The sequence below is a fragment of the Lithobates pipiens genome, unplaced genomic scaffold (assembly GCF_037356315.1).
Source record: "Lithobates pipiens isolate NorthernLeopardFrog02 unplaced genomic scaffold, aLitPip1_a1.2 Scaffold_8, whole genome shotgun sequence".
Classification (NCBI taxonomy): domain Eukaryota; kingdom Metazoa; phylum Chordata; class Amphibia; order Anura; family Ranidae; genus Lithobates; species Lithobates pipiens.
Genome location: NW_027507903.1, coordinates 611690543 through 611715486, shown reverse-complemented (window position 1 = coordinate 611715486; position 24944 = coordinate 611690543). Strand labels below are relative to the sequence as shown.

At 42.3% G+C, this 24944-nt stretch overlaps 1 protein-coding gene across 1 annotated transcript in view; it reads left to right on the top strand.

The window, feature by feature from the left end:
• The window catches only part of LOC143963821 (uncharacterized), a 31091-nt gene extending 8417 nt beyond the window's left edge, over positions 1 to 22674 (top strand). The window contains exons 2-6 of the mRNA XM_077473554.1: positions 2364 to 2720; positions 4423 to 4518; positions 5507 to 5531; positions 8286 to 8331; positions 21108 to 22674. Coding sequence (XP_077329680.1) covers positions 2486 to 2720; positions 4423 to 4518; positions 5507 to 5531; positions 8286 to 8331; positions 21108 to 21233 — 528 coding nt within the window. The 5' untranslated portion in view covers positions 2364 to 2485 and the 3' untranslated portion in view covers positions 21234 to 22674. The remainder of the gene's footprint in view (positions 1 to 2363; positions 2721 to 4422; positions 4519 to 5506; positions 5532 to 8285; positions 8332 to 21107) is intronic.
• Positions 22675 to 24944: the final 2270 nt, after the last annotated feature.

The following is a 24944-nucleotide window of genomic DNA, read 5'->3' as shown; positions in this document are numbered from 1 at the left end:
TTACTTATTACAACAACATGCATATCTGTCATGGGTGTCACGGATAGCATTCCGCCACCACTAAGGGGCCGACTAGCTAACCAGGTTTTGGTTATAGCAGCTGGGGCAAGCAATGGTGAAAATCATGGAGGTAACATAGAGAGCTTAGTGTTAATAGCCCTGTCAGGTGTTAATTGTTGCCTATTTCCCTGCTGGGGAGATTCATCCTCTCTCTTTGCCCTGATGACCACTGTCACTGGTAATGCTAAAACTGCACAGCTGTCAACGGAGCAGGAGACGATAGGAAATCTACAATTGGGAACACTTATTGTGGGGTCAACTGTCTAAAGCTGGCCATATACTAGTAGAATTTTGTTTGCAATTTTTCTTTTTAAGAATGTTTATTCAATTTTCTAATGGTTTGCAGAGTTCAATGGAAGTTTTTATTTTATTTATTGCAATGACAAAATTCAAAGGAGCAGAATGGAAACATTATCTTGAAGAATAAAATAATTTCTTACAGTGATTGTGTTTTTTTTCCAGGAAAGTCCATTCACTCCAAAATCAAATGTTAAATACAAACTTTTTTAAAGGTACTATCCAAAGACATCTGTCAAGTCATGAAATATATAGATGAGAATGTTTGTACAAATTTTCATACCAATATTTGTTTGAAAATCTGTATGGCCATCTTAAAGTGGTTGTAAAGTCAGAAGGTTATACAGTCAGATAAAAAAAAACTTCTGTGTGCAGCAGCCCCCCTCAGCTCCCCCCTCATACTTACCTGAGCCCCATCTCTATCTAGCGATGTTCCACAAGAGACTTGGCTGTCCAGCTCTCCCTCTTCATTGGCTGAGACCGCAGCAGAACGCCATTGGTTCTCGCTGCTGTCAATCAAAGTCAGTGGACCAATGAGGATAGAGAGGGGGTGGGGCCGGTCTGCAGCTCTGTGTCAAGCTGATTTCTATGGGGCCACTCAGCAGGAAAAAGGGGAGAGGCACGAGAAGAGGAGCATCCAGGCTGCTCTGTGCAAAACCACTACACAGAGGAGGTAAGTGTAACATGTTTGTTATTTTTATCAAACAAAAAAATTTCTTTTAGTATCACTTTAAGAGGGGATTTGCTCTCATTCTGTAAATATTAGGTATGTGTTCCCATAGTAGACCCAGGCAGAGATAAAAACCTGACAGGAGTTTAACCACTTGAAGATCAGGCCTAGAACTTTTTATTTACCAGTGTAAATTAGTATTTTTTGCCAGAAAATTACTTCAAACATTATATGTATTTTTTTAGCAGAGATCCTAGAGCAGGGGAATTGAATTAAAATTCATGGAGATCCGATCAGTAAAAATTTCATCCGATAAGCCCCCCGCCCACAGACCCCTACAACCACTGGGTAAGGGTTGTGGGGATGAGGCCCTTGTCCCCATCAACATGGGAACAAGGTGCTTTGGGAGGCTACTCCAAAGCACCCTCCCCATGTTGAGGGCATGTGGCCTGGTACGGTTCAGGGGGCCTCTCTCTCCTCCCCCCTCTTTTCATGCAGCCTGCCAGGTTGCATGCTCAAATAATTGTCTTGTATGGATTTTGGGGGGGCCCTATGCTATTTTTTAAAAAGATTTTGGTGCAGGGTTCCCCTTAAAATCCATACCAGACCTGAAGGGCCTGGTATGCATTTGGGGGACCCCCATGCAATTTTTTTTAACTTTTTGGTTCGGGGTTCCCCTTAATATTCATACCAGACCCAAAGTGCTTGGTAATTAACTGGGGGGGGGGGACCAATGCCATTTTTTTTCAATAAGTTTCATCTATATTGCTGGGACCCGACAATACATTACAGCCACAATCAGTTTTAAATTATACTTATTCCTTTAGAAATGTAATTTTGCTGTGGTACTGTTCTAAACACGGGAAAACTGCGCCACTTTACAGGCATACTATAGACACCCCCCCAGACACGATATTTAAAGGAATATTTCATGTTTATTATTTCACTTTAAGCATTATTGAAATCACTGCTCTCGAAAAACGGCCGTTTTTAAAAAAAATGTTTGCATTGACGCATGTCCCCTGGGGCAGGACCCGGGTCCCCAAATACTTTTTATGGCAATAAATTGCATATAAGCCTTTAAAATTAGCACTTTTGATTTTTCATGTTCGTGTCCCATAGACTTTAACAGTGTTTGTGTGCCCGTCAAAATTTTTGGCCTGTTCGCTTGTTCTGCTACGAACCAAACCGGGAGGTGTTCGGCTCATCCTTAGTCATGACGTAAATGCACTGTGGGCGGTCGGCAAGTAGTCTGAAAAAAATAAAAAGCTTTAGATATGCCTGATCTGAACACAGTGCAAGGATGTTACTCTTAAATTTTGTTCTTCATTTATAGCTAAAACAAATTCCATAAACATCATTCAGTCACAGGAAGTTGAATTCCATCGTCCCACAACAATCAATTGCAGCTTCACGGTACAAAATAAGAACAGTATTTTAAGGACAGAAGTCTACTGGATGATCGGAGACCCAAGAGAGGACTATGTCTACCACCCAAACCCGGACTACATTCACCCGGATTACAAGGGCAAGACCGGACTGGTGGGTGGCTCCAATCTTCTCCTGGAAGACTTCCATGGGCCAGATAACACCACCTTCTACTGCCGAGTGATCATAAGAAAATGCTGGAGGAATGGGAACCTGATAGGGACAATCTTAGAGGACGGCGCTGGAACACGTTTAAGAACTAAAGGTATGCACTGATTGCTGTAAATATCAAAAATTAAAAGCAGCCTATTAGAATTGCAGCAACAGTTCTTATTCTTGCTTTTTGTTTTTCTTGTTATTTTTTGGCATGCTTTTGCTGTAGTTTATTGATAATTGAACTTTTTTAGACAATAGAAAAAAAAGGTATTGGGTTACTGTCCCATTCAGTTTTTACAAGTAGCTTTTTGTTTATTTCTTGGGGGGAGTTTTGTTTTTGTTTTTCTGAAAATCCTCAAAAACCATAAAAATATGCAAAAAATGCTGAAAAGGATTTAATATAATGTTGTTGTTTTTTTTATTTTTTTTTTTTTTTTTTTTTATTTTAACTTTGTTGGCTTTGTTTTGCCATCAAATGCAATTCAGTGACTCTACATAATTTAAAATGACTACTTGAGATTTATTCATCTCATATCCTTATTTTACCTTCTCTGTGTGTAATCAATAGCCCTGTGTGCATAATACACTTCAGGCCATTCAAAGAATGTTACATGGATAAAACTCTCACTTTATAAATATAAATGATCTGTATTATACTCACAGAACCATTGATTACAAAGATAAAACATAAAATGAAGACAAGAATGAGTCATAATTTGATCATTTCAAATGAGATTAATCACCTCAGCTCTTTAAGCTTTTACCAGAATTTTGCAGACTAAAATATTTTTGTCTACTAAATTAATACTATTTTAGTCGACTAAATATGACTAAAACTAAAACAATTGAGATGACTAAAATACGACTAAAAAATAGCATTTTAGTCAAAAGACTATGACTTAAACTAAATAGAAATTTGACATCAAAATGAACACTGCCCTACCACATATGAAAATGTAGGGGACATCTACTAAATGGCTGAAAGAAAAAAAATAGAAAAAGGCTTTTCTTATTTTTTTTCTTAATATTTAACCACTTGTCGACCAGTGGCAGGTCGGCTCTCCTGAACGAACCGACGTACCTATATGTCGGTCCGTGCATGTGAGATTGTGGGTGGGATGCGGAAGCGTGCCACCTGGGATCATTGTGCACAGAGGCAGAACAGGGGATCTGCCTTTGTAAACTATTCTGAATTTTCCAATTTCGAAAATTCAGAATTTTCCAAAATTTGGAAATTCGGAATTCAAAAATATTCGGAAATTTGCAATTTAAACGTTTTTGGAAATTCGAAATTTGTAAATTTGAAAATTCGGAAATTCGAAAATTCTAAATTCAGAAATTTGAAAAGTCTAAATTCGGAAGTTCAAAAATTTTGAAATTCGGAAATTTGAAAAATTTGGAATTCAAAATTTGAAAATTTGAAAATTTTGGAAATTCAGAACTTCGAAAATTTTACAATTTGGAATTTGGAAATTAGAAAATTTGGAAATTAGAAAATTAGAAAATTCTAAATTTGGAAATTCGGAATTAGAAAATTAGAAAATTTGAAAATCTTGATTTTCGGATTTCCGAATTGCCAGAATTTTCAAATTTCCAAATTTTCGAATTTTCTAAAAAAGCTAAAAAAAGGAATGAAACAAAAACAAACACATTTTTGTCAGTGCACATGTCTAGCTCAGGGCCATATGAGGATTTCTCCCTTCAGGATTTGTGCTTTAGTTTTGCTAAGTGATACAAACTTACAAATGCTAAATACAATTACCCCCCCCCCCCCTTATCTCAATTAACTGCCTGTATCTTTCAAATTCCAGGTAACTCCATTCCAATATTACTGACTGTACTGAGTGTGGTGGTTGTCTTCCTGGTCATCTTCATGGTGTTGGTCATCTGCTGGATAAAAACAAGAGGTAAATCTACATCTGTAAACATGGAGAACACAACAGATCATAAATAATATAAACCAGAGGGTTTCTAGTAAAATGTAATTTTGGCTTATTAGTTGATTGGGGGAAATTAGTGTAAATTTAGGCAGAAGGAAAATATTCTAAAAATTTAAAACCAAGTAAATATATTGTTGCTTTCAAAAATCTACACAATGTAGATTTTTTGTTTAAAATGGCGGGGATTGGGGGGTGTATATCATAACACAATGTTCTAAGGGTATATATGAATCTTAAATATAGCTGTAGTGGAATTTTGGTGGGTGCTTACATCTTTATGTTCTAAGCAACTAAAAAACATGAGTAAGGACAATATGGTGGGGACACTGGGAGAAGAGAGTAATGGGAAACCATTACATGTTTCTCAAAGCAAAACCTTTTCTTTTTTTTAGTTTTGGATAGAGTGGGGAGGAAGGGTTAGATCCTGTGTCAAGTTTTTATTCTTGGTTGTGAATATTCACACTCTTAGTTTGTACTGGTGACCATTGCCAAAAATAAAGTTAAGGGAAATACAAAATTTTTAAATTGTCTCCAGAACATGAGGTGAGGGGAAAATCTTCCAATGGACACACCTGTTCAAGAGACAGCTGTTTATCGGGGGGAATTACTCTAACTTTCTATTTTGTCTCTATATTCATCCCTCTATTGGTACTAATGACCATTGTTACCGAGATAAAAAAAAAAAAAAAAATTTAAAGGGACAAATCCAAAATTTCAGAATTGTCTCCAGAGCAAGAGGTGAGATGGGGACACCTCTTCCAGGGACAACTGTCTATGAGAACTTGGGAGATTTCTTCTGACTTGTTTATGATAAATGTCTCCAACTGAACACAGACAGCGGAAAGCAACCTGGTGGGGGTTTAAACCTTTCTGTAATCAAAAACCTAAAAAAAGTTCTTGCTATACATAGACTTTAAATAGAAAATAACATTTGTATTTTTTTTTCCTTGTATAGGTATCAAGGAACAGGAAAGTTCTAGGTATGGTCTAGATAGCTCTATCTATCTATCTATCTATCTATCTCTCTATCTCTCTATCTCTCTATCTCTCTATCTCTCTATCTCTCTATCTATCTATCTATCTATCTATCTATCTATCTATCTATCTATCTATCTATCTATCTATCTATCTATCTATCTATCTCTCTATCTACCTATCTCTCTATCTATCTACCTATCTATCTATATATCTACCTTCTGTCTGCCCAATTGTCTATTCATAACATTTACATAAGGCCTCATACACACAGAGCTTAAAAAAATGCAACTTTTACCGACGTTGAAAAGAACTGTTATGTAAGCCTGTGTGCCTATGAACACATAGGTGTTCACAAGTGTATTAGAAGAGGAGCATTACAGGCTGAAAAAACAAACAAACACCAAAGGTGTGTTCAGGAGAGGAGCTGAAAAGCAGAAAAAATGCTTGGTGCGCTTAACGTGTCTAAACACGCATAGGTGCTAGATGCGTCTAACATTTTAGCATTAGTGCATTCCAATGGCCATAATAACTTATGTCCTGGCAAATGGATTTGCAGGTAAAAAACTCACTCATCCATGTCTTTATGGACTTTGCTTTGTGCACTGGTCCAAATCATTTGGTGGAGGGGGGATTATGGTGTGGGGTTGTTTTTCAGGGGTTGGGCTTGGCCCCTACCAGTGAAGGGAACTCTTAAGGCGTCAGCATACCAAGACATTTTGGACAAGTTCATGTTCCCAACTTTGTGGGAACAGTTTGGGGATGGCCCCTTCCTGTTCCAACATGACTGCATACCAGTGCACAAAGCACGGTCCATAAAGACATGGATGAGCAAGTTTGAGGTGGGGGAACTTGACTGGCCTACACAGAGTCCTGACCTCTACCCAATAGAACACCTTTGGGATGAATTAGAGCGGGGATTGCGAGCCAGGCCTTCTCGACCAATATCAGTGCCTGACCTTACAAATGCGCTTCTGGAAGAATGATTTTCTTCCCATAGACACACTCCTAAACCTTGTGGACAGCCTTGCAAGAGTTGAAGCTGCAAAGGGTGGGCTAACTCAAAATTGAACCCTACGGATTAAGACTGGGATGACATTAAAGTTTTGCGTGTAAAGGCAGGTGTCCCAATACTTTTGATAATATAGTGTATCTATCTATCTATCTATCTATCTATCTATCTATCTATCTATCTATCTATCTATCTATCTATCTATCGATCAATCAATCCATCACTGTCTTCCTATATGTCTACCTCTCTATATATACAGTAATTTTTTTTAATTGATAACTACAATTAAATTTAAAGCAGACTTTAGTAATTTTTAACAGTTTCTTTAGTATAAATTGCCCCTCCTTTACTATCTTTGCCCAAAAAATTAAATTTTGGTGCCAGTAAATACCTTTTTTTATGTACTTCCTGATTCTGTGTACGTCATCCTTCTAGGCGAATGATGTAGGATGCTGCGGTCCCCTTGACTCCTAGGATACAATCGTCACTAATCCAAGGAGTCATCAGGCTTCTGAGCATTCTACAATAGCTAGTTTTGCGCATGTGCAGTACGCCTGCTGGCACCGAGCATGAGCAGTACAACCACCGAGCCTCGCGCATGCATAGCTCCCAACTCTCCCTGATTTCAAAGGAACTGTCTCTAATTTGGAGCAATGTCCTTCTTTGGCCCTCATTTGTCCCTCATTTTAGTCTGATCCATATAGTTGTATCTAAAATGCACCTTCAAAATTGTTTCCCAATGCTAAACCTTTTATCCAATTTCTAAATTGCTGCATTTGTAAATTCAAAAGCCAATATAAAGGAATAGGAGTGGTAAAGAAAAAAGTCCTTGTGGATTTAATTAACCTTTTTTGGGGTTATTCTCCTTTAAGCGTGTGTGTCAGGGGGCGTGTCCTATGCCTACATACATTTGCAAGTAGGTGTCCCTCATTCCCATCTCAAAATGTTGGGAGGTATGAGCATGTGCAGTGCCAGCGTCCATGATTTGCCACTATAGAGGGCAGAGAGGCAGTAGAATCACCAGGAAATTAGAGGGCGCTGACTTGAGCTGCCCACTCATTTAAAATGTCTGCAGAGATACAACAGGGTAAGTGTGCCCTTCCTGCCTTCTTTTTTGCATACTCAAAAGATTTTACTATTTTAAAGAGGAAGTAAACCCTGATGGGTTTACTTCCTCTTTCATTCCCTGCAAAGGTAAAGCATAATGGAGTACTATGCATCACATAGTAGTCCATTATGTGTCACTTACCTGACACAGGAGCCAGCGAAGTCACTGCTGTCCCCTGTAGTTCCGAGCGCCCATCTTCTTGGTGGGTCTCCGTGGGTCTCACAGTGCCGGAGCTGCGATGACATCACTCCCGCGAATGCACACGGGAGCCGACACTTGTGGCATATCGCCGCGATCTGTGGCTTACCCAGTGCACTTGTGCGCTGCTGTCTACGGCCATGTAAATATGTGCCATATGTGCCATGTAAATATGGCTGGTAAATATCTCCTAAACCGTATAGGTTTAGGAGATATTTCTTGGACCTACAGGTAACCCTTAATCTAGGCTTACCTGTAGGTCAAAGTGGTTTGTAAGGGTTTACAACCACTTTAAGTGGATAAATAACATAACCGAAAATTTTCCACGCTGCTAGTATTTTATCTGAAATTTATAACGTTTAACTGAAGTTCCGCGTTTATGATTCACTACAAATATATGCATATCTATATATCCAACTACTACTAATTACCTTTATTTAGCAGGGAGGATTTTGCTGAAACTACAGAGAAGACAGAGGATACAAAAGTAAGTCAATGTTTAATCAAATGAAAACAAAAGCCAAAATACAAATCCTACTCTACACTTTGAAATGACACTGCCTCTCTGTCCGCTGCACCTACCAGGCCTAGTTAAAAGCTAGTTATGATGTTGATGGGGCAGCACAGTGGCTAAGTCAGATTTTCTCAACCTTTTGAAGACAGAGGAAACCTTGAAATAACTTTCTGATCTTAGGAAACCCCTGCTAAAAATGACTATAGCTAAGATTCATTATACCTTAGTGTGATGGTCAGTCGGAAGAATGTTCCTTACACTTGTGGACATTGGGATGAATTAGCACCTTACAGATAGCTAAAAAGATCAATGGTGTCAGAGGGAACTTATATGAAAGTCATAAATTGCTCAATGCTCAAGGAACCCCTAGAAACCTCTAGAGCAGGGGTCTCAAACTGGCGGCCCTCCAGCTGTTGCGAAAACTACAAGTCCCATGAGGCTTTGCAAGGCTGACAGTTACAAGCATGACTCCCTCAGGCAGAGGCATGATGGGACTTGTAGTTTCTCAACAGCTGGAGGGCCTCCAGTTTGAGACGCCTGCTCTAGAGGGACCCAAGGGTTCCATGGAACCCTGGTTGAGAAACTCTGGGCTAAATGGTTGGAACTTCTGCCTAGCAGCACTGGGGTTCTCCCTTCAACCACAGCATTATCTGCCTGGAGTTTGCATGTTCTGCCTGCGTGGGTTTCCTCCAGGTACACTGGTTTGCTCCAACACGCCACAGATATGCTGGTATGTTAATTGGATCCTCTCTAAATGTTCCCTAGTAGGTGTATGTATGAATGTGAGTTAGGGACCTTCGATTGTAGGCTCCTTGAGGGCAGGGACTGATGTGAATGTATAATACTGTATATATGTAATTGGCTATTCAGTCACCAATCAAGTAAGACATTCTACTTGCCCAAATATATGGTCTTATTATTTTGTGGTCTTGTATGCTGAGGACTGCCAAACCTCTGTAGATAATCATAGATATAATAAGCTTGGAGGTAGGGGACTTTGTGGTACCAATTAAAAATTTGTAACACAATGTAATTATAAAAATATATTTATTTATACATTTTAAAACCCATGGAACCTGCCATTGTTTCTATTCCTAGCAGTCTATACATACAGCCTGCTCCAAGAAAACAAACAGTATTCCACCAATAAAAAGACATTAAATTCTCTGTCCCAATTCATTTGACATGTTTCGCCTGAGTGCCTTCTTCAGGAACAAGGGACTCGGAGTGTTCAGTCCAAATACAGATAACCATATTGCATTTTAAACTGTTACATATAAAATAAAAGACAACAATCAATGAGGTAAATGAGATATAATCTAAGCAATATACAAAAAATATACAAAAAATGTCTTCAAAACCCCATACATGGAAAAGCCTAATAGACAAAAGTCCCCCCCCCCCCCACCGGGTCCTTCATACAAAGCTAAATCACACATATTTCCCTTACCTCCAAAAAAGGGTAAATAAGCAACTGAGGGGTAAATTCACATCAACGCTCTCATCCCCTGTAATGCCAAAAGTGGTCCAAAAAAAGGCCAAGATAGCCCGTAGAGAGGGGTTAAGTTGCTACTTTTGTTTCTGGAAGATATAAATTCATACCTGGAATAGCATCAAACAGCTCAAAATCCATATTAAAGTAAACAAATAAAAGAGAGGGAAGCAAGAAAAAAAGACCCAAGACCAGGTTAAAACTCAGGAACCACACCTACCTCCCACTCTAAGCTTGAACGTGATAAGAAATGTAAATCACGGAGCTTGGGTACAAGGCCGCAGATTGGTAATAGACACCAAAGTCTATAAACAAAGAAATAGATAAAAATAAAAAATAATAATGAAATACCAAAACTACACCAATTAAATTAAAGACCCCCCCAAGAAAAGTACAAGACACACACAGCGTCCTAAATATTACTTCAATGCACAAAGGGCATCCCAAGGAACCCCAAAAACTATTACCCCTCACCTGCTAAAACGCTGGATTGCTAGTGCAGTATGTCCCAGAGCCTCCCCAAAGAAGAATCAGCCCCACCTAGGTGGCCACACACCCCCCAAAGGGAAACGAACCTGAGGCACCGGCAACAAACAAGTCCAAGCCAAAGGTCCAATATAGGTATCTAAATCGAAAAGACCAAATAAGGACGTTAAAGTGGGCAACAAATCTAATAAAAGTAAGAGAAAGCCAAAACCTAAACTTATTTTTACCTTAAGATGTATAAGCGCACGTACCCCGAGCTCCACAAACACTCCCAGCTTGTCACATGGCAAGCCGGGTTTAAATACCCCTCTCCATGGCTCCAAAGCGTGACGTGTGATGTCACAACATGATGACGTAATGCGGACGCAAAAAACGAACGTCCCCGAGGTATAGACTTCACCGCCGGAACCGGAAGTGAACTTTCCTCTCTTTGCGCCTGCCCAATCCACAGGGAGAACACCATCTCCCTGCTGACACCTCCTAGACCAAGGAAAATAGACCAGAAGGTGGGAAATAGCTGTAACAAGGCTGCACACAGGCTCCGGAGAGCTATATCCCATAAGGGATGTCCACATGGGCCCATAAGGAGGCTCACTGTCCCCAGACACAAGGAACAGTGCCCCTCCCCAAAATGAACCCCCGGGTGTCCGTACGGGCATCCAATGGCCCAAAAGAGACCACTAGGCACACGGTTGAAAGGAAAAAAAATAATTTTTTTTATAAAAATATAAAAAAAAATGATTGACATGCATTGAGCCACGCATTTGCATCGCAAAATAAACACTTTAGACGCACAAATCTATATAGCAAGCACCGCACGCCACGCCCCACAAGGAGGCTATAGCCACGTGCAGATTACATATATTGCATAGTGCATAATAAACATAAGCCCTCTCCAAATGAGAGGGTAAAGGCAGCAAACACTCAGGTCATCGCCACCGGGGCCATCCCAAACCCAACAAGAGCCATCAGAACCAACCAAACCAGTAGGGATCCCAAACTGGTGGGGAAAGGGACCTGGAATGTACTTCCAAAGAGGCAACCATACTATACAAGCCTACTATAAAAATGGCTTATAACGAATTCCCTCATTGAGCCCAGGAAAACAGGTCGCTTGCAATGAGTAAATTCATTTAGTTTCTAATTGTAGTCATTTTTTATCCAGGTCCCCACCTCGACCATGTGAGGGCAGATGTTCCAGGCTAAAAAAGCCAATGGACTTGAGGTTGAAATTATGATACAACCCCACATGATGGCTTATCAGAGTTTCCATCTTCCGTTTTGATATCAAAGAAATGTGATCCCTTATTCTACAAAAAAGAGGGTGCTTGGTTTTACCCACATAGAAGGCTCCACTGTAGATAATCATTTCATTTGATAATGAAATTGCAGTTCCATTATTAACAGACAGGACTGTTAGAACTAGAAGAGGTTGGGGGGCCTTGAAACATGTTAAAAACCCACCCATCATGTTTCAGGAAATGACATCACTTCCAGTCTGCTGTGCACTCCGCTGATCTCACCAGCTACTTTCTGCTTCCTGATTTCACCAGCATCTAGATTTTACCAATACAATCACTGTCTAACTGGGAATTTTAGGACCACATCTGATGCGGACCCTACTATGCTAGAGACTGGCAAACCTCTGTGAATTTGATAATGACATTTCAGTTCACTATTAACAGACAGGACTGTAATGCCCCGTACACACGAGAGGGATTAAGTCTGACAGACCTCCAAAGGAGTTCCGCCGGAGTTCCGACGGAGTTCTGGCAGACTTTTCGACCGAACGGACTTGACCACACACCATCACACCAAACTCCGACGGAGTCGAACGTGATGACGTACGACTGGATTCGACGTAGGAAGTTCCTAGACAGTAGCCAATAGCTGCCCTAGCGTCGGTTTTAGTCTGTCGGAGTAGCACACACACGAGCGGATTTTTCAAAGGGGACCGGGTCCGGCGGAGTTCCGTCGGGAAAATTTAAAGCATGCTTCATTTCTAAAGTCCGTCAGACTTTAGCTTCGCTAATGCCCCGTGCACACGAGCGGACTTTTCGACATCCAAACTCCGACGGACTGAGTCCGGCGGACTATCCGATCGTGTGTGGGCTGCAACGGACTTTAGCGAAGCTAAAGTCTGACGGACTTTAGAAATGAAGCATGCTTTAAATTTTCCCGACGGAACTCCGCCGGACCCGGTCCCCTTTGAAAAATCCGCTCGTGTGTGTGCTACTCCGACGGACTAAAACCGACGCTAGGGCAGCTATTGGCTACTGTCTAGGAACTTCCTACGTCAAATCCAGTCGTACGTCATCACGTTCGACTCCGTCGGAGTTTGGTGTGATGGTGTGTGGTCAAGTCCGTTCGGTCGAAAAGTCCGCCAGAACTTCGTCGGAACTCCGGCGGAACTCCTTTGGAGGTCTGTCAGACTTAATCCCTCTCGTGTGTACGGGGCATAAAGTCCGTTGCAGCCCACACACGATCGGATAGTCCGCCGGACTCAGTCCGTCGGAGTTTGGATGTCGAAAAGTCCGCTCGTGTGTACGGGGCATTAGAATCGGGAAGTTGTAGCTTGTTGTCAACCCTCCCCATGATGTTTCAGGAAGTGACATCACTATTTTACTACCCACTTCCTGCTTCCTGATTTCACCAGTATCTTGATATTACCAACAAAATCACTGCCTAACTGGGAATTTTGGGACAGGACACACCTGATGCAGACACTACTATGCTAGGGACTGGCAAACCTCTGTGAATTTGGCAATCAAATGTCAGTTTCTCTATTAATAGATGTAAATTGATAACGTTATATAAGTTATATAAGTAATATAAGTACCTGTAATAAAAAATAAAATAAATTAGTAGACACAAAAACTTCTGCTCTCACCACACGTATTACATATACCGTAATAAAAATTTAATCTGATTTGCAGTTTGTTACATTCAAATATTGCAGCCCTCTACCCCCAAATCTTCTTTCTTTTTAGGCTTTTTTTTCCTTTATTTTCACCTGGTGATTTGGCCAGTAAGATTATTTTTCAACTTCCAGGGAACATTTAGGGCAGGGGTCAGCAACCCTATTCTATTAAGGGCCGGATTAAATGTATGTGAATGCATGGAGGGCCGCATTCGCTTGCTAATAAATGATGATGATGATAATAATAATCCTAACATAGTAATAATAACAGTACAGGTTTGCCACACTTTAAGGTGCTTCATTAATACAAAGTCAGTTCACCCTAAGGGAGCATGTGGCTGAGAATTTGGATTTTACTGCCCCTCCCCCATCCTGGCACCCAAGTGTGGCTGATGCCAGCCCTGTCAGCCAGCATGGTCTGGAGATGGGGTTCCTGTCCCTAGGGGAAATGGAGGTCTCCCCCAGGGGTGATGGGATCCCTGTCCCCATGGGAGAAGGGGTCCCTGTCTCCAAGTGAGAAGGGGTCCCTGTCTCCAGCGGCGATGGGTTCCCTAATAGGGTCCCTTACCCTATTGCAGTGTCCTCTGCCCCCCTTCACATAACTCCATAGTGTCCTCTTCCCCCCTTCCCCCTATAGAAAGTTTCATGTGCCCCCAAAGCAGTGTCCTCTGTCCCCTGCACCCCCCACTGTAGTGTCCTCTGCCCCCATAGTGTCCTCTGCCTCCTGCACCCCACTCCACTGTAGTGTCTTCTGCCCCCAAAATGTCCTCTGTTCTCTGCCCCCTTAGTGCCCTCTGCCCCCAGAGTGTCCTCTGCCCTCATAGTGCCCTCTGCTCTCATAGCACCCTCTGTCCTCTGCCCTCATAGTGCCCTCTTCCCTCATTGTGCCTGCTGCCCCCATAGTTTCCTCTGCCCCATAGTGCCCCCTGCCCCTATAGTGTCCAGTGTCCGCTGCACCCATATTGTCCTCTGCCCCATAGTGCCCTCTGCCTCCATAGTGTCCAGTGTCCTCTGACCCATAGTGGCCCCCATAGTGCTCTCTGCCTCCATATTGGCTCCCATAGTGTCCTCTGCCCCATAGTGGTCCCCATAGTGCCTGCTACCCCCATGCCCTCTTAGTGCCCTCTGCCCCCATAGTGGCCCCCATAATGTCCTCTGCCCCCATAGTGGCCCCCATAGTGGCCCCCATAGTGGCCCCATAATGTCCTCTGCCCCATAGTGCCCTCTGTCCCCATAGTGTCCAGTGTCCTCTGCCCCATAGTGCCCTCTGCCCCTATAGTGCCCTTTGCCCCCATAGTGCCCTCTGTCCCCATAGTGCCCTCTGCCCCCATATTGGCCCCCATAGTGCCCTCTGCCCCCATAGTGACCCCCATAGTGTCCTCTGCATCCCACCCCACAGACACACAATCACGCACTGTGCAGGTAGAACTCGCCTACCTTACAAAGGTGTAGAGCAGAGCGGTGAATGGCTGGTAACACAATGCTGGATGGGGGCGGGAACTGCTGAAGTTAACTTTTTACATTAACAGGCTGGTGATTGGTGGCTATGATCGCCCGACAACCAATCACCTGCTGTTTAATGTAAAAAGTTAACTTCAGCGATTCCCGCCCCTATCCAGCCCTGTGATCTCAGCCACTCGCCGCTGTACCATGAAGAGGACAGCAGTGAACATGCATGACTTAATGATGGGCCGGACAATTATGCCACATACACATGAGTGGAATGTCCAACAGAAAAAGTCAGACGGAATCTTTTCATCGTATATTCCGATCGTGTGTATACCTCATCTGACTCTTTTTTTTTTTTTTTTTTTTATTCTGAAGGACCTAGAAATGGAACATGTGTTAAATATTTCCAAAGAAGCCAATTTCTATCAGGAAAACCCATCACCTGTATGCTGTTCCGAAGGACCAAAAATGATGCATGCTCTGAAGCAAGTACGAGACGGAAGCTATTGGCCTTCCTTTTTCTAGTCCCGTCCTACGTGTTTTGTACGTCACCGTGTTCTAGACGATCGGACGTTGGTGTGATTGTGTGTACGTAAGACAGTTTCAGCGGAATTCTGTTGGAACTTGGAAGGAAAAACCTTCAGAGTTTATTCCAACAGGAAAAACAGTCGTATGTATGCAGCATTATTGCATTTGTGTGCCCTAAATAACTTTAATGTGACATTAAAAAAAAAAAAAAAAAATGTAAACTACCACAATTGTTTTTTCCAGGGTCTCTGCTTTTAGAAAATCTATAATTTTTGGCGATTGATTTTTTTTTAAACACAAAAAAGTGCAAAACGTCTCTGTAAGTGAAACGTTTAACCTCTTCAGCCCCCTGGGAGGTTTTACTCATTCATGACCAGGCCATTTTTTGCGATACGGCTCTTGCGTCACTTTAATTGACAATTGCGCGTGGTCGTGCGACACTGTACACGAATAAAATTGGCGTCCTTTTTTTCCCCCCACAAATAGAACTTTCTTTTGGTGGTGTTCGATCGCCTCCTGTGGTTTTTATTTTTTGCGCTATAAACAAAGAAAGACCGCCAATTTTGAAAAAAACTAAAAAAACTATATTTTTTACTTTCTGCTATAAAACATACCCAATAAAAATATGTTAAATCTAATATCTTCATCAATTCAACAGGTACGTTGTTTTGTGCAGCCAGGATTCCCTGCCGCAGTATATGTGTTAAAGGAAGTGGTTAAAGTGGTTGTAAACCCTCACATATACCCAGTGAAGTGACTGGCCTCAGGGGATACACAGAGATGAAACAAATTCTCCCACATAAGTAGTATCTGTTTATCTGCTGTCTTAAAATAAAGCTTGTCTTAGCCCTTGTACACACGGTCGGAGAATCTGTCGGAATGAGTCTTATCGGACCGTGTCATCAGATAATCCGACTGTGTGTGGTATGCATCAGACTGATTCCGTCCGAATCTCCGTCCGACCCAATTTTCCAACATGTTGGAAATATTTCCAGACCAACTGGGCCGGACGGACCTAATCCGATCATGTGTAGAGGATTTTGATCGGACCAAGTGCCACGCATGCTCAGATCAAATTCCTACATCAAAGCTATTGGCTACTAGCCTGAATGTAGTCCCATCGTAACGAAATTACGTCATCACGTTCTGAAAGATTGGATTTTTCGCCAACTTGGCCCGACCGTGTGTATGCAACAGTTTCAGACACAATCCGTCGGACTAAATCCGACGGATTAGGTTGGCAAAATCTCCGACCATGTGTTACTGGGCTTAGAGTTCAAAAAAAGGGGGCAGAGAGCTGAAATTACACTCTGCAGATCTCAATGAGGAGATCTTTGAGAAGTGATTGGAGGGAAGGGACAACCATCCCCCCCCCCCCCTCCACACAGCACACAGGAACATAGTTGAGACTGTCAATCAGCTGGAGCTCCTTCCTCTGTCACCTTTTTTCTCTTGGTGTCAGGAAAACTTGTTAGAGAGTGACTCGTGCTGATAGCAGAGGAACCAGGCAGCAGAAAGAAATGACACTTAGTGCTCTCAATTGAAACAAGCACACACTGTAGAGGGATATGCTTTGTTGATATTTCATGTCTGAGGTTTACAACCTCTTTAAAGCTGAACTCCAGAATAGGTAGTTGTAGTATAAATACATGATTGGAATCATTCTTGCTTGAATCTTGCTGTGCTTTGTGTATTTCTTCCAGATCTGTGCAGTAATCAAATGTGAGGGTCGGATCACACCAGAACGCAAATACTTTTTCAAGCAACTCTACATGATCCTACACTTCCTAGTAGCAGGCACGAGTGCGGGTGGGTACGGAGGACCTGATGTCCGCCAACACCCGTAGAGATGCCACTTTTTCTTCAAGTCAAACCCAAACACTTTAGTGGTGCACAGCAATTTTTTTTTGGAGTATAACCACTTTCCGACCAGCTTTCGTAGTTGTACTGCGGCAACATGGCTCGGCTGCGCTACTCGCCGTCTAGTTTCTCTCCCACGGAGCCGATGCAAGTACCCAGCGGTCGCGATCACCGCCGAGCTCCCGCGATCGCTTGGGGCACACCGAGAACTGCGATCTGTGTGTGTAAACACACAGCTTCCGGTTCTCTGAGGGGAGAACAGACAGATCGTCTGTTCCTACAGAGTATAAATAGTGATCTGTCATCTCCCCTGCATAGTCCCCTCCCCCTTTCAGCTAGAACACACACGAGGACACACTTAACCCCTTCACTGCCCCCTAGTAGTTAACCCCTTCACTGCCAGTGACATTTTTACAGTAATCAATGCAATTTCATAGCACTGATAGCTGTATAAATGACAATAGTCCCAAAAATGTGTCAAAATGGTCCAACGTGTCCGCCATAATGTCGCAGTCCCGATAAAAATAGCAGATTGCCATGATTACTAGTAAAAATGAAAAATGATAATAAAAAAGCCAAAAAACTATCCCCTATTTTGTAGACGCTATAACTTTTGCGCAAACCAATCAATATACGCTTATTGTGATTTTTTTTTAACAAAAATATGTAGAAGAATACATTACATATCGGCCTGAACTGAGGAAAAAACGTTTTTTTATATATTTTTGGGGGATATTTATTATAGCAAAAAGTAAAAAATAATGCGTTTTTTTTTCAAAATTGTCACTCACTGTTTATAGTGCAAAAAATAAAAACCGCAGAGGTGATCAAATACCACCAAAAGAAAGCTCTATTTATGGGGAAAAAAAGGACGTCAATTTTGTTTGGGTGCAACGTCGCACAACCGCGCAATTGTTAGTCACGAGACCTGACTTAGTCTCCTCCTCAATTGAATCTAAATAGATTCAGGAATGCAATGTAACTCAGACACAAAAGAGATAAGCTGATTGGCTGAAGATATTATATAAGATACATCACTCATTAACAACTTCAGCCCTAGACCATTTGGCTGGCAAAAAAAACAGAGCGTTTTTTGCGATTCCCCACTGCGTCCTTTTTTCCCCACAAATAGAGCTTTCTTTTGGTGGTATTTGATCACCTCTGCGGTTTTTATTTTTTGCGCTATAAACAAGAAAATAGCGCCAATTTTGAAAAAAACGCATTATCTTTTACTTTTTGCTATAATAAATATCCCCCAAAAATATATAAAACAACATTTTTCCTCAGTTTAGGCCAATATGTATTCTACATATTTTTGTTAAAAAAAAATCTCAATAAGCGCTTATTGATTGGTTTGCACAAAAGTTATAGCGTCTACAAAATAGGGGTTGGTTTTATGGCATTTTTATTAATTTTTTTTTTACTAGTAATGGCAATGATCAGCGATTTTTATCACGAATGCAACATTATGTTGGACACGTTGGACACTTTTGCCGTGATTTTGGGACCATTCACATTTATACAGCGATCGGTGCAATTAAAAATGCATTGATTCCTATGTAAATGTGACTGGCAGTGAAGGGGTTAACCACTAGGTGGCGCTGTAGGGGTTAAATGTGTCCTAGGGATGTGTTCTAACTGTGGGGGGGGGCTATATGTGATATGACACTGAATACCACTCCCGATTACAGGGAGCTGTGATCAGTGTCACTTGGCAGGACAGGGAAATGCTTGTTTACATTAGCATTTCCCCATTCTTCCTCTCCATGAGCCGCTCATGGGTATCCCCACAGCGATCGAGTCCGGGGACCCACAATCACACTCAGGGAGGTCACTGCGTGCCCACAAACAGATTCTTAAAGGGCAATATACAGGTATGTTAATCTGCCTGTACGTGCCCTTCTGCTGACGTATATCAATGTGAGCCGGTCGGCAAGAGGTTAATACACTGCCCATTTGAAAGATTTGAGAACATGAAATTCCAAACATACGAAATTCCAAACATACATATTAAGATACACTTACACTGCCCATTCGAAAGAACGATTCGAGAACATGAAATTTCGAACATACATATTAAGATACACTAAGCCCTTGTACACACGGTCGGACATTCCGACGGAAAATGTCCGATCAGACCATGTTGTTGGATAATCCGACCGTGTGTGGGCTTCATCGGACTGTTTCCGTCGGAATATCCGACCGACAAAGTTTTAGTGCTGGGCTATAAAATTTTCCGACAACAGAATCCGATCGGACTTTGCCCGATCGTTTGTAGAGAATTCCGATCGGACCAAGTGCCACGCATGCTCAGATCAAATTACGAGACCAAAGCTATTGGCTACTAGCCTGAACATATTCCCGTCGTAACGAAATAACGTCATCACATTAGGAACGATAGGATTTTCCAACAACTTTGTCCAACCGTGTGTATGCGACACAAGTTTCGGACAAAATCCGACGGATTTTGTTGTCGGAATGTCCGACCGTGTGTACAAGGGCTTACACTGTCCATTCAAAAGAACAATTCAAGAACACGATCAAACAAAATTATGAACAGAAGAAGAAACGAAATTACGAACACCCAAATGAAAATACGAACATACGGAATTACGAACAGACAAAGGATTGAAAATACGAAATGTAAATCATTGGTTATAGATGTCATTTTTTCGTTCTTTTACTTTTTCGGAGTTTCGTAAGTTTGTCCATTCGTAAGTTCGTATTTTCGTGTGTTCGTTATTTTGCTTATTCGTAATTTCGTAACTTTCAGCTATTCGGATGTTCGAATTGATCCGAATGCACGAATACTAACAAATTTGTATGAAAATCCATTCATTACGAACCGAATCGCACATGTCTAATGCTATGTATAAATCTATCCATCGCATATAGGGGATGACCTGGAGAGAGGGGGCAGCGCCCGAGCGCCCCTAATGGACGGGCCGCCAATTCTCAGCCCTTGTACACACGGTCGGACATTACGACAACCAAATCCGCCGGATTTTGTCAGTCGGATTTTATCCGAAACTGTTGTATACACACGGTCGGACAAAGTTATCAGAAAATCCGATCGTTCAGAACGTGATGACGTTATTTCGTTACGACGGGACTACGTTCAGGCTAGTAGTCAATAGCTTTGGTGTAGGAATTTGATCTGATCATGCGTGGCACTTTGTCCGATCGGAATTCTCTACACATGATCGGAGAATGTCCGATCGGAGCATTTTGTTGGAAAATTTTACCAACAAGTTGGAAAACTTGGTCCGTCGGAGTAAACAGTCCGATGGAGACCACACACAGTCGGAATATCAGACAAAACAGTCCGATCGGACACATTCTGTCGGAATCTCCGACCGTGTGTACAAGGGCTCAGAGTTCACATTACATCAAAACTTTTTTTTTTATAGAATGTGGAAGAATTAGAACCCTCCAATTTTTTTCCCGATGTCTTGGTCTCCAGTCAGAGATTCACCCTTTCAATTCTTCCTGGTAACTATTGTCACTAGGGCCCCTTTTACACGGGGTGGACTGCATGCTGATCAGCAGGGGACTTGCTCACAGATCTCTTGCTGATCATAGCAGAGCACACGGATGACATGTCCGCGTCCACTCACTTTCTCCAGAGGGGACATGGACAGAGCCTGCTCTGCTCTATTGGTGGCCGGGAGTGAATAGACTCCGGGTGTCCATTTACACCCACCTACCCCCGATCTGATCCTCCTACACAGGGGAGAACAGATCCCATTCTGTTTGTTTTTAGCTGACCAGATCGGAGGTGCATTTACACACCTAGGCCCATAGAGAGGAATGGACAGTCTGATCAGGTCTGCCCGAAAAACAGGTAGACCTGATCGGAATGGTTGTGCGAAAGGGGCCTTAGAAAGTGATATCAAAAATGAAAACTTCATCTGTCGCCTGAGTAGAGTGTACTTCATTGATAAGTTCATTTCCAGACTACATGATGAGCTTCTAATCTTTTAACCTATACGTTTTACTTAAATACCCCAACAGGATGAACATTTGGTATATGCTGCAGTGAACCACTCATCGTGTCCTACACCGAAAAAGATGGAGGCACCACTGGATCCCGATACAGAGGTTGTCTATGCAGATGTGAAAAGAACTGAAAAAAATTAAGAACTGGACTGGAGATTTGTGATGTTCCTAAACTACGGGGACTTTTTTAAAGGATTTTTAGAGAGGAAATCCCCTCGCTTCTACTCCATTTTACCAATAAACACATACAGGGTGAGCATGCAGTATTGCCTGGAGCTCCATTTAGCTCGAGCAGCCATACACATACAGTGTCTTGAAAAAGTATTCATACCCCTTGACATTTTCCACATTTTCTCATGTTACAACCAAAAATGTAAATGTATTTTATTGGGATTTCATGTGATAGACCAACACAAAGTGGCACATAATTGTGAAGTAGAAGGAAAATGATAAATGGTTTTCCAAATATTTTGCAAATCAATAAGTGAAAAGTGTGGCGTGCATTTCTATTCAGCCCCCCTGTGTCAATACTTTGTAGAACCCCCTTTCTCTGCAATTACAGCTGTAAGTCTTTTTGGGGATGTCTCTACCAGCTTTGCAAATCTAGGGAAAGAAATATGTGTCCATTCTTCTTTGCAAAATATCTCAAGCTCTGTCAGATTGGATGGAGAGTGTCTGTGAACAGCAATTTTCAAGTCTTACTTCAGAGTCTCAATTGAATTTAGATCAGGGCTTTGACTGGGCCATTCTAACACATGAATATGCTTTGATCTAAACCATTCCATTGTAGCTCTGGCTGTATGTTTAGGGTCGTTGTCCTGCTGAATCTCTGCTCCAGTCTCAAGTCTTTTGCAGACTCTAACAGGTTTTCTTCTAAGATTGCCCTGTATTTGGCTACATCCATCATTCCATTAGCTCTGACCAGCTTCCCTGTCCCTGCTGAAGGAAAGCATCCCCATAACATGATGCTTCCACCACCATGTTTCACGGTGGGGATGGTGGGTTCAGGGTGATGTGCAGTGTAAGTTTTCCCCCACACATAGCGTTTTGCTTTTAGGCCAAAAAATTCAGTTTTGTTCTCACCTGACCAGAGCACTTTCTTCAACATGTTTGCTGTGTTTCCCACATGGTTTCTCGCAAACTACAAATGGGACTTCTTATGACTTCCTTCTTGCCTCTCTTCCATGAAGGCCAGATTTGTGGAGAACACGACTAATAGTTGTCCTGTGGACAGATTCTCCCACCTGAGCTGTGGATCTCTGCAGCTCCCCCAGAGTTACCATGGGCCTCTTGGCTGCTTCTCTGATTAATGCTCTCCTTGCCCGGCCTATCAGCTTAGGTGGACGGCCATGTCTTGGTAGGTTTGCAGTTGTGCCATGCTCTTTCCATTTTCAGATGATGGCTTGAACAGTGCTCTGTGAGATGTTCAAAGCTTGGGATATTATTTTATAACCTCACCCTGCTTTAACCACTTGCTTACTGGGCACTTAAACCCCCCTCAGTCCCAGACCAATTTTCAGCTTTCAGCACTGATGCACTTTGAATGACAATTGCGCGGGCATACAACACTGTACCCAAATGAAATTTTTATCATTTTTTTTCCCACAAATAGAGCTTTCTTTTGGTGGTATTTAGTTACAGCTCGGAGTTTTATTTTTTGCTAAACAAACAAAAAAAGATGCAAAAATAAAAAAATCATGTTTAATAGTTTGTTATAAAATTTTGCAAACAGGTCATTTTTCTCCTTCATTGAAGTGCGCTGATGAGGCGGCACTGATAGGCTGCACTGGTGGGCACTGATAGGCATAGTTAAGGTGGCACTAATAGGCACAGATAAGGCGGCACCGATGGGCACAGATAAGGTGGCACTGATGGGCAAAGATGGGCACAGATAAGGTGGCACTGATGGGCAAAGAAGGGCACAGATAAGATGGCACGGATGGGTGGCACAGATGGGTGGCACGGATGGGTGGCACGGATGGGCACTGATAGGTACCACTGATAGATGGGACTGATGGGCACTGATAGGTGGCACCGATAGGTGGCTCTGATAGGTGGCACTGATAGGTGGCACTGGTAGATGACACTGATGGGCACGTATATGTGGCACTGGGGTGCAGCACCTTTGTTGAGGCAGATTGTGGGCACTGCTGGGTGGCACTGTGGGCACTGCTGGGTGGCACTGCTGGGTGGCACTGTGGGCACTGCTGGGTGGCACTGATAGGGGGCACTTATTTTTTAATTTTATTTAGTTATGAGGGGGCAGGTGGGCACTGGCAGGGGGTAGGTGGGCACTGGCAGGGCTGGCCGTGATCGGGACTGATGTCCCGATCACGGCCGCCGGCCGTCGGCTGTCAGCGCGAGGAGGAATAATAGCCGATTACCGGCTCCGTTATATCACATGATCAGCTGTCATTGGCTGACAGCTGATCACGTGATAAGGGGTCAGAATCGACCCCTTGCATGGATCGGTGATCAGGCGAGTCTCATAGACTCGCTGATCACAGGGCGCGCAGACCGCTCGTGCACGGGACGACGTCAATAGACGTAGTCCCGGCAAAGGAGATCCGCGCTGTAGCCATCATTCGGCTATAGCGCGGGTCTCAAGTGGTTAAACTTCTCCACAACTTTATCCCTGACCTGTCTGGTGTGTTCTTTAGCTTTCATGATGCTGTTTGTTCACTAAGGCTCTCTAACAAACCTCTGAGGGCTTCACAAAACAGCTGTATTTTTACTGAGATTAAATTACACACAGGTGGACTCTATTTACTAATTAGGTGATTTCTGAAGGTGCTTGGATCCACTAGATTTTAGTTAGGGGTACCAGAGTAAAGGGGGCTGAATACAAATGCACGCCACACTTTTCAGATATTTATTTGTAAAATATTTGGAAAACCATTTATCATTTTCCTTCCACTTCACAATTATGTGCCACTTTGTGTTGGTCTATCACATAAAATCCCAATAAAATACATTTACGTTTTTTGGTTGTAACATGCCAAACTGTGGAAAATGTCAAGGGGTATGAATACTTTTTCAAGGCACTGTATGACAGAATTTTAAAGAGAATCTGTATTTTGCCTACGGTATAATGCTTTGGCTCAACTTGCTAGGAAAAATGCATGCAGAGCTATGTACACTACCCACTCTGTCCCTATAACCATCTCTGGTTATTGTCCATTAAGTCACTGTGCAATCAAGCAAGACATCCCACTTGGCCAAGTTTACGGTTCCTACCATTTTATTATTTTGTGGTCTTATATGCTAGGGACTGCCAAACCTCTGTTCATTTTATAATGACATTTCAGTTCCACTATTAACAGACATGGCTATTAGAATTGGGATATTTTAGCGCGAGATAGAGGTTGGGCGGCCTTGAAACATTTTGACAACCCCCCAGTGAAGTTTCAGGAAGTGACATCACTTCCAGTCTGCTGTGCACTCCACTGACCTCACTAGCTACTTCCTGATTTCACCAACACCTGGATTTTACCAACAAAGTCACTGCCTAACTGGGAATTTTAGGACAGGACACACATGATGTGGATACTACTGAGCTGCAGACTTTTTGATATGCACTGTTTTGTCCACATATCTTTGAATTGCCAACTGTATGTTTGTTTATCATGTCTTTATATGTTACACTTAAACATGCAAATGTCCAAGCCCATAGACAACTGCCCAAGTGGATGAGAACTACCCGAGCTAGGGCCGCTGCTATCCCAAACTCATAGACCAATGAGACATGAAGTGAACCAAAAGTGGGAAAAAAGCACTGTGCCATAGCAAATTAATACAAATCCCGCCTTGGGTATATAAAAAACAAAAGCTTTTACAGGCAGTCACTGGGTT